The 10,842-nt window shown below is 38.9% G+C and overlaps 1 protein-coding gene across 1 annotated transcript; it reads right to left on the minus strand.

Annotated features, from left to right (window-relative positions):
* Positions 1-134: 134 nt before the first annotated feature.
* Positions 135-3,884, minus strand: LOC110773846 (dnaJ protein homolog). Its single transcript, XM_021978366.2, has 7 exons — positions 3,716-3,884; positions 3,431-3,600; positions 2,682-2,847; positions 2,459-2,600; positions 2,090-2,366; positions 1,734-1,932; positions 135-662 (listed from the first exon to the last, which is right to left on the minus strand). Exons 2-7 carry the CDS (start codon positions 3,578-3,580, stop codon positions 343-345), a joined length of 1,254 nt encoding a protein of 417 aa, XP_021834058.1. The 5' UTR covers positions 3,581-3,600; positions 3,716-3,884; the 3' UTR covers positions 135-342.
* Positions 3,885-10,842: the final 6,958 nt, after the last annotated feature.

Below are 10,842 nucleotides of genomic sequence, written 5' to 3' on the forward strand. Positions count from 1 at the left end.
GCAGAGAAGGAGGTGCGTGGTATTAGTGGGAACATTGGGAGAGGCAGGTGGGAGTCGTATATCCTCATTTGTGTAGAAAAGCAATTTTCAGACCGAAAAAATCATACGCAGATAAAAAATTCTTACCAGCTATAGGAACAAACAACAATTATAATTATGTATATATAAGTCACCATCCACATGACATAGAATAAGCATGTCCTTAATAGCTATTGCTCAACTTCCAAATCCCCGAAAGTCACGGATTCACAAACCAAACCAGAAATAAACACTAATAAACTACAACAGACCACAATGTTGAGAACTTTTTTATTTCTCAAATAATCTCATAAGCCTATCTAATCATTGCTGCGCGCATTGAACTCTCTGGGCACCACCAGGCATATCGTCATCCTCATCATAAGCCTCTTGCGCCTGTGCTTGCTTCCGACGCATTTCCTCCTCTATGTTCACATCATGCAGCGTAGTCTCCTCGCACTCATCCAGCTCCATGTCGGTAAGCTGTGCGGAAGACCTGGGAGGTAGCACAGCCTCCAGGCCCTTGCACTGTTCTGGGTTTAGTGAGTCGGGGAACTCCACTGTGAAATGAATATACAATTTACCTTTCATGAATGGTCTCTGGTACATTGGCATACCCTCATCATTTATAGCCTTGAATTGATCTGATAGACACCAAAAGAAATATAAATAAATAAAATTGGTGACAAATTCTCATGCGACAAATATTACCATGAAAACCTAGAATTCTCAAACCATATAGCACAAGAAGCTAAAGAAAATAAATAACCAATGCACAGCACGAATTTCATAATTGTTAATTGTATAACTGCATGGAAAATTACCAAGCACACACCTCAAAGAAAACTATTCACTAATAAGCCTCGTTACAAGACATACAGCATCAAGAATCTAGGATTTGAAAGAATAAATGGTCTAGAAGTAACATAAAAGTCTTGTGAGAACTGAAATAATTATTCCAGGCCCAAGAAATAGAGAAATGAAAGCTTGGCTACACAAGCATGTTTTTTGTTCTAATGTCTACAGAAGCATGTAAGCAATTAGGAAAGAGACAATTACAAACACGTAACTACTATCATTTTGGTCTGTAGCACATGATACCACCCCCACAAGTTATTCTTTCTTCCAATCACAAAATAACAATCCTAATCTTGACATGGTTCTTTAACAAGAAAGCAGCCCTGATCACAAGCCTAATATTTTGCTTAATCTCGCCATTTTTCTAATGAGTCTAATATTTAGGCTCAATTGTTTCTTTTACCAGAAAGCAGGCTAAATCTAGTCGCCTAAGTCCAGCTGACATTTGCAGGAGAGAGAGCGGCAAGAGACATTTATTTTATATGAATCCACAATCACAAGCAGTATGTCATCTGTCAGTTAAATTTAGGTCTTCTAGAACCCAATTCCACGAACCAGTGTATCATTTCTCTCCTTTTTTCGCTTAACATATAATTTTCCTTTTGAAATGTATTAAAGTACATACATATATATAACAGATAAAGTATTACGCATAACCCATAAAACGCCAATTCAAATCATCCTTCATTGGTCCAGGTCAATATGGCCCATCCATTTATTTCGACCTACCCCTAAGAAAGGTAGTATAGATAAAATCTGAGGAGAATGAGTTTGCCAATCATTCATATCAGCAATTAACCAGATGCACAAGTACAAGGCAAGGCAACTATTCAGAATGAGTAGAGTAATCTGATTACCTGGCTTAACAACTTCACCAGGTTGGGATTTGATGAGGAGCTGTCTTCCATCTAAATGTGTCAATACAAAGTGGAAGCCACAGAGTGCTTCCACGAGGGATAAGGTATGCTCAAAGAACAGGTCATCACCCTTTCGCTTAAACTTTGGGTGCTCTTTTTGTTGTAGGACAAAAACGATATCCCCTGTGATGGTGTCTGGCTGCAGAAGAAAAAAAAATAACATGCAAGGATCAATGACAATACCCTAGAGAACTGAAGTATAGAAGTACCAAATAACAAAGTCTCAAAAGATTTACAAAAAAAGAAACAATTTAGAATTTCGAATAATACAATCAAATGAAAGGAAGGAGACCTACCGCTTCATCAGCTTCGCCAGGGAATGTGATCCTCTGACCATTTTGCATACCCTTCTCCACAATGACTTCCAAGACTTTCTTTTCCTGAACAACCTTCTCACCCTTACATTGTGTGCAGCGATCCTTGTCATTAATGGTCTCCCCAGTACCTTTGCACTCATTGCAAGGATGCTGCATTTGCTGGATCATGGAGGGGCCGAGGTGTCTAATAGAGACTTTCATTCCAGAACCTTGGCACCCAGGACATTTCAAGGAAGCACCTGACTTTGACCCTTTACTGCATCATGTCATATAAAACCTCCATATTAGAACCATAAACTACTAAAATAAATCGCTGACAACATACAATTTTAGATATTAAATACTAACCCCCTGCACTTGGAGCAGATTATGTTGCGAGAGAGAGAAAGCTTCTTGGATGTGCCATTGTAGAGATCTTCCAAAGAAACCTTGAGGGGATGGATCACATCCTCTCCCCTTCTCTGCCTTCGGCCTCTGCTGCTTCCACCACCTGGGTACATAGGATCAAAATACTGAGTTCCAGTTCATACAATTACAAAGAGCTGAAATCGAAACGGAGAAAAGGACTCACCGCCAAATGGGCTTCCACCAAAGAAGGATTGGAAAATATCAAATGGGTCGTGACCACCACCTCCGCCACCCATTCCTTCTTTGAGCGCATCCTCGCCATATTGGTCATAGATCTCTCGTTTCTCTGGGTCACTCAGAACCTCGTATGCTTGGGCCAACTCTTTAAACTAAATTATGAAAAGAAATAGAAAAGGTTAGAAATCGATATATTAAGAAATTACCATCAAATTTATATGTTTCTGACAATTAAATACTAGCACAGCCACCTCCTCGGCTTTGGAATACAACTAAGTGCCCTAAGTGTCTAGAAACCCACATAAACGGCTGTTTACAGACGCACATATGCCCAACTGCCTAAAGACGCACCCGCGAGGAAAACTTCAGAAAACCCAATCGATCAATTGTTTCACCATGAAAAAAGAGAAGGTATTCATGTTACCTTAGAATTATTTGCAATATACTGAAATTATTAATAGTGACACAGTCAGAATTATTTAAAACAATTCAGTAATTTTTTTTCTTAGTATTCAGACGATTTTCAATAAATTCATAACAAAATTCACCACCAACTATATTCAAAGCTCAAATTTTTAGACTACAAATTTGTCAAGCTCAAAGCTCAAAAACATGCTAGATCTGGCGTAGCTTGACCAAGCAAATACCCGTCGACTCCATCAAGAAACTCATACACAACAAACTGATAAATCAGAAACCAACAAAACCATAACAGAGCTAAAAAGAAAGTAAAACCTTTTCAGGATCACCGCCCTTATCAGGATGGTTTTTGATGGCGGCTTTTCTGTAAGCCTTCTTTAGATCATCTTGCGAAGCGGTCTTCGACACTCCAAGGATCTCATAGTACTTCGTGTTATCGCTTTTCTTTGGAGCTCTCCCAAACATTCTCTCTTAAACAACTTAATCTGTTAATAAATACAAAAAATAAAACAACAAAAAACCATTAAATTTCAAAAAATGAAAACCCCAAAATAAATCGATCTCGAAATTGATGCAGAGAAAGAAAGATAGAAGGCTAACCGATCTTAGGTTGTACGGATAGCAAGATCCGATTAATTGAAGAGGTCGTGTGAAGGGAGCAGAGAAGAGCAAGAGAGACGGCGAGAGAGAGAGAAGAGCAAGTCTTGGTCAGATCTGAGTTTTAAGGCGAGGGAATGGACGGCTGGGATTGATTGTTAGAGAGCGTGGTAGCTAAGGGTTAGTATTGACATTGAGACCCGATTTATCGTGTATGGGTGGATGCGGGGGAGGAAGGATCTAGAATTCAGACCCCAAAAAGGAGAAAAGAAAAAAGGAAGGATCTAGAATGTTTGTTTGTTTGTTTTTTTATTTTTTTTATTTTGTGAAATATTTCATATACACTTAGAATATTTTTTTGAGAGATACTTAGAGCAACTCCACCCATTTGCCCTTAGAGCATTTCCAGCAGGGAGGGCAAGGGGAGGGCTGGGGGGGGGGGGGGGGGTGTGAAGCCCAAAAACCTGTTTCCAGCAACAAAACCCAGCCCGGGCAAGAAGTGGGACCCAGCGAACTGGGCTGGGCCGAGGGCAAGTCTAGCCCTAGGTCCAAAACTCGGGCAAGCTGACATCATCGATGATGTCAGCACTACAGTGCATCGCTACAGTGCCGCGCACAGTACTCTCTGCCACATGGCTGCTGCTGGGCTCTCCGATTCGATTTTTTCCAGCAATCCAACGACGACGATTTTTTGTGCAATAAAAAATTGAAAAAAAGTCGAAAAAATGTTTTAAAAATTCTAAAAAAATACTGAATTTATTTTCTATAAATACCAACAAATACTCTTCACTTTTAAAAAAAATACCGAAAATCTTATCTGATATGAATAGTATTGACACGTAGGAACCCAAAAATCTTACCCGAAAATATTATCCAAAATAATTGTTTAAGTAAAAAAAGTTGTGAAAAAAACAAAAAAATGAATAGTAGTTGCCATGGCAAGGGTTTGACTGCTGGAAACACACATAGCTAAAAAAGGCAAGGGCAGGGACTATTCATGTGAATAGTGTCAGCCCTAGCTCCCCCTTTGCCATGGCAAGGGTTTGACTGCTGGAAATGCTCTTAGCCATGGCAAAGGGGGAGCTAGGGCAGCCACTATTCACATGTGAATAGTAGTTGCCCTTGCAAATAGTATTTTGTGTTTCCACCCGTTGCCATGGCTAAGGGCAGTTACTATTCATTTTTTTGTTTTTTTCACAAATTTTTTTACCTCAATAATTAATTCGGGTAATATTTTCGGACAAGATTTTCGGGTTCCTACGTGTTAAGACTATTCATAATCGGATAAAATTTCCGGATAAGATTTTTGTGTTCAAATTTCGGATGAATTTCAAAATTCAAATTTCAGATAAATTTGGGTTCAAATTTCAGATGAATTTCAAAATTCAAATTTCAGATAAATTTCAAATTTCAGATAAGATTTTCATCCAATCAAATCAAGCCACGTGGCATCCACTATTCACATGTGAATAGTAGTTGCCCTTGCAAATAGTATTTTGTGTTTCCACCCGTTGCCATGGCTAAGGGCAGTTACTATTCATTTTTTTGTTTTTTTCACAAATTTTTTTACCTCAATAATTAATTCGGGTAATATTTTCGGACAAGATTTTCGGGTTCCTACGTGTTAAGACTATTCATAATCGGATAAAATTTCCGGATAAGATTTTTGTGTTCAAATTTCGGATGAATTTCAAAATTCAAATTTCAGATAAATTTGGGTTCAAATTTCAGATGAATTTCAAAATTCAAATTTCAGATAAATTTCAAATTTCAAATTTCAGATAAGATTTTCATCCAATCAAATCAAGCCACGTGGCATCTCTATCTAGCCAAAATTTTCTATAAATCCAGAGGCTAAGCTCATACCTCTCACACCACATCTTTCTATATTTTCATTTCTGAGAGTTTAGAATTCATACTCCATTCTCAAATGGAAGATTTTAGGAGATGCTTGGAGAGGCAAGAGCGAGAAACAAATGAGAGAAGGCGTAGAGCAGATGAAAGAAATATGTTGCAGAGAGAAGAAGATGAACAAGTTGTCACAGCAGTGGCTATGCTTGATGAAGAGAACCAAGGTCGCCGCCGTGGTTTAGAAGTCGGCCGTCGCCGGAATGTGGACAGACATAGGCAGTCTCGGGGTAAGAATCTTTTGGAAGATTATTTTATCCCAACTTGTTTGTACTCTGATGTTGATTTTCGAAGGCGATATAGAATGCAACCCCATTTGTTTAATAAAGTCATACAGTTGTTATACGAATGTTGGCGTATGGAGCATCTGCTGATCAGGTGGATGAGATTTCCCGGATGGGGAAGTCCACTACGTTGGAGGCCTTAGTAAGATTTTGTGATGCAGTTGAAACTCTGTACACTAGGGACTACCTGCGCAGACCTACTCCCAGGGACCTCCAACGGCTTCTACAAAAAGCCGAATCTCGAGGATTTCCAGGAATGATCGGTAGCATCGACTGCATGCACTGGCAATGGAAGAATTGCCCAACTGCCTGGCAAGGTGATTACGGAAATAGAAAAGGCCAAAAAAGTATCATCCTTGAAGCCGTTGCTTGCTTCGACACATGGGTTTGGCATACCTTCTTTGGAGTAGCTGGATCCCAAAATGACCTCAACGTGCTGGGTCAATCCCTGGTCTTCAACGATGTTTTGAGAGGCCAAGGCCCCAATATCACCTATCAAGTCAACAATACAGTCTACCAGACGGGGTATTATCTAGCTGACGGCATCTACCCGAGGTGGACCACATTTGTCAAATCCATTCCGAATCCCCGATCCCAAAAGCAAAAATTATTTGCTACCTATCAAGAAAAATACAGGAAAGATGTTGAAAGATGTTTTGGCATCCTTCAAGCTCGGTGATTGATTATTCGAGGTGCAGCCCGTATGTTTGATGAGGAGGTCCTCAGAAGCATTATGATGACGTGCATCATCCTCCATAATATGATTGTGGAGGATGAGTATGATTATGAAGCTACAGAGGTCTACGAACTGGATCCCATGAACACGGCCTTGACACGAATTTATGAAAGGCCCATGGGGCCAAGTGGAGAACCGTTTGAGCCAGATCCGTTGGTTAGGATGGTCGTTTCATGACCCGTATGATAGATCGATATACAGAGATGCAATCTTCGTATATTCATGAAAGGCGTCAACTTGACTTGATGGAGCATCTATGGGCGGTGAAAGGCAATGAAGAATAGATGCTTTGGTTAGGTTTTATTTATTTATGGTTTGGTTGTGTTGTTTTTTATTTATTATGGTTTGGTTGTGGTTTGTTTTTATTATTGTGCCTTGTTTGTAGTTTTTGTTTTTATTATTTATTATGCTTTGGTTGTGGTTTTTCCTTTAAATTATGTTTTGTTTGATGTATGGAATATGTTGAATAAAAAGGTATTTTATTGAATGCTTTGTTTATTAAATAAAGAAAGCCAATACAAGTCATTAAGAATTACTACTACTAAAATAAAATACATGAATTACAAGAACTTTAATAGAAAACATGAAAAATACAAATACATAAAAGGTATGCCAACTAATTTAATAGTTTTGATCATTTAACCAATCCGTGTTGCTAGGCCCATCATCCCATAAAAGTTTTCTTCTCATAACATCCCTTCGTTCTAGCTTCCAAAATTGTTTTGTTTCAGGGGACATATGGCTTGTATCCATCGCCATGGTTTAACGATCCGTTTTGTCCATCTCTTTTTTCCGCAAATACTCCCTTTCTTGTGCATATTGTGATTGCATTGCCATCTCGTTGTCTTGGCGTTTCAGCTCCATTTCAACTCTTATGGCGCTCTGCCTTGCAATTTCCTCCAAAATTTTTGATGTATTACTACTCGAATTACCCCATTTCTTTGCCTTCGCAGCCTTTCGGCCAATGGGCCTCGGCTCCTTTTCGATGGGTGAGTCTTGACTCATAGGGGAATCGATAGGTGAATCCGATGTCATTGAATCATGGAGTGGCGTCTCGTTTAACATAACGGCGGGACCCGTGGGAATTATTCTGAAGCGTTTGCAATTTTTCACCACGTCCCAACATTCATGATGGTTGAAACTTTTTTTGCCTTGCCCAGTTGCACCAAACCACATCTGTGCTTGAATCATCTATTTTAAAAAAAATAATGGACATGCAAGAAATATTTAAAATATATTGGATATGCAAGTAACAAAAAAAAAATAATGGACATGCAAGAAATATTTAAAATATATTGGATATGCAAGTAACAAAAAAAAAAAATGGAAATGCAATTAACCTTACAAATATATTGGAAGTGCAAGAAATATTAACAAAATATTGAATATGCAAGAAATATTAACAAAATATTGAAAATGCAATAAACATAATATATATATATATATATATTAGGACATTAAACTTAATAAAACTCAAATTACAAAATACTTACCTCGTTACTAAGATTTTCCCCACTTCTATGGTTGTCCATCGCTTTGGCCAAGGCATCCCTCCATTTTCCCAACTCTTTATTGAGAATTTTCCACCTACTAGACAATGCCATTTCCGTACGAGTCGACCCCGGAATTTTTTCACAAAATTCGGCATGAATTTTTTTCCACATATGAAAAAATTTCATCTCATTGCCTGTCACGGGACAATGACAAATTTGGAGCCAAGCCTCACATAAGGAAACATCTTCCATGGTGCTCCATGCCCCTCCGGTTTCGATATAAGAAGCCATAAATATAAGAAATAAAAATACAATTTGAATGAGAGGAAAATGTTGAGTAAAGAGTGAATAATAGTAGAAGTAGAAGAAAATGTATGAGGATTGGTGTTGAAAGTGAAGGGTATTGAAAGGTATTTATAGAAAAAAAATTCAGAATATTTTGGTATTTTTGTTAAAAAAATTCAGAATATTTTGGTATTTTTTTAAAAAAAAATTCGATTTTTTTTCATAATTTTATTGCTAAAAAAATGTCAGCCGTTGGATTGGAGGAGAGAAGCAGATTGGAGCGCCCAGGGCTTGACAGCTGGCTTCTACCCGTTGGAGCTGGCGCAGGGCTGATGTCAGCGTACGTGAGTTCAAATTTTTTTTACCGTTGGCGTGTGCATTGCACGCGCCAACGGTAAAAAAAATTTGAAGCTGCGCGCACGTCAGCAGGTCTCGGTTTGGGTCTCGGGCGAAACTGGCCTTCGGGCTAGCCCGTGTTGGTGGGTCCCACTCCCCCCCCCCGGGCCTGGGCTCCTCGCTGGAGCCTCTTTTTTTTTTGCCTCCCCCCCAGCCCTAGGCTCAGCTCCTTGCTGGAGTTGCTCTTAGTATATTAAATAATGGGAGCAACCTTAGCACTTCCAACGCAAGGGGGCAGTCCGGGCAGGAGAGGACCTTAGCCCAGTTTGCAGCTTCCAGTGAGATTCTACAATCCGATCAAGTCCAAAGGCAAAATAAGCCCAAGCTCATGCCTGAGCAACAACGAAAAAAAAATATTTAGACATCCAAAAAAATTCTTAAAAAATACCAAAATTGTCAAAATTTTTTTATAATAAATACCTAGCCATATTCTTCACTTTCCATACCAGAACTCTATACAAATTCCTCTCCTCATATCTCATGTGAATAGTCGTTACCTTTGGGTTGCTATGGCAATGGGTGGAAACACAACAAGCCTTTTGCAACGCCTGGTACTATTCACATGAATAGTAATAGCCTTTGCCTTGTCCTTACCCTTTGCCATGGCAAATTGGTTGGAAATGCTCTAAGGCCTCAAAATCCATTTCCAGTGCCCAATTCATGCTAGGGCAAGAGATGGGCTCTACCAACCTGGGCAAGGCCCAAGGAAAATCTCCAAACTGCCGATCAAGACCTATGCCAAAAGATCAAACACATTAAGAGGAGTAAGTTTCATACCTGAGTCGAAGACTAATTTGGTCGTTAAAGCCAAAAACCTAGAAACTTCTAAGTTATTAATGATTTCGGGATGGAATCACGTCGGGTCTTCGAGGGAAATTACAGAGGGGAGGTAGGTGAGTGGTTTGGGTGTGATAGCACGGCCGGTGGTGGCCGGAGTTGGCCGGAAAAACTCTCGAAAGTTCCGGTTTCGAAACAACCCGTTTTGGGCTTCACTTTGGCTCGAATTTCTGGTTTAATCGCTTGGAATCAAGGCTAGATATGGGTATGTATGGAAAGAGGAGAGAGAGATGAAGAGTTTGCAAATTGTGGCACCAGTTTTGGTGGCCGGATGGCTGAGATATCTTCTTCTGAAGTTGGCTGCTCATGAAGGATGAGAGAGACAGATTTGTGTGTGTGAGAGAGAGAGAGAGAGAGAGAGAGAGAAGAAAAGTCTGGGTTTTTAAAAACTGAACTTCAAAATATTTACGATTATGCCACTAGGCTTCCGTAGCTCGTAACCTTTTTGTTACAGCTCCGATTTGAGCCCACTACGTGTCTATGAACTCATCTCAATGCAATCTACGCAACGGTACCATTCAAATCCCCAAATTCTTTCCCGAACAAAAAGTCAACTTTAAACCCATTAAAATATTCTTGGTATAAAATTGTATTTTACTTGAATATTTTAATAATTAAATATTAATTTAGTATCGGGTTATCACAAAAGTGGTCGTTAAAATTGATTGTACAAAATCATGTGCATCTTTATAAATCCACAAGACGATGGGTAGCTACTGCCTCTATTGTCCCACTACCATAAAAGTTTCTTTTTGTTAAGAAATAATAGCAGAAGGCCTAAAATATTCGGAAATAGCAGTGCACCATGTGTCTGACTAATCACTATTCTTCATACTTACATATATCTTGTAGGCATATAAATCTTGAAAATACCACACGTAAAATTGAAATGGTGGGGAAAATCTGAAGCAATGAAAGGGCCCCAAATTAGGTACGCAAATAGAACTCTATAATTCTTGTCTTTTTTTTTTCTTTTTTCTTTTTCCATATGTAATACTCTCATTCAATATACAAGTGGTTGTTGTTAGGCCAAACTGAGGGATGACTTTGGATCCAAAAACTAATAATGTACCGTATGAAGCGATTTTGGTCAACTTTAGCCTAGTGTACATTCATATGTCCACTTGACATGATTCACACAACGAAATACAAAAGCAAACCTTAATACAACAAGTATAATCATAACATAGT

This window comes from Prunus avium, chromosome 2 (assembly GCF_965620075.1).
Source record: "Prunus avium chromosome 2, drPruAviu1.hap1.1, whole genome shotgun sequence".
NCBI lineage: Eukaryota > Viridiplantae > Streptophyta > Magnoliopsida > Rosales > Rosaceae > Prunus > Prunus avium.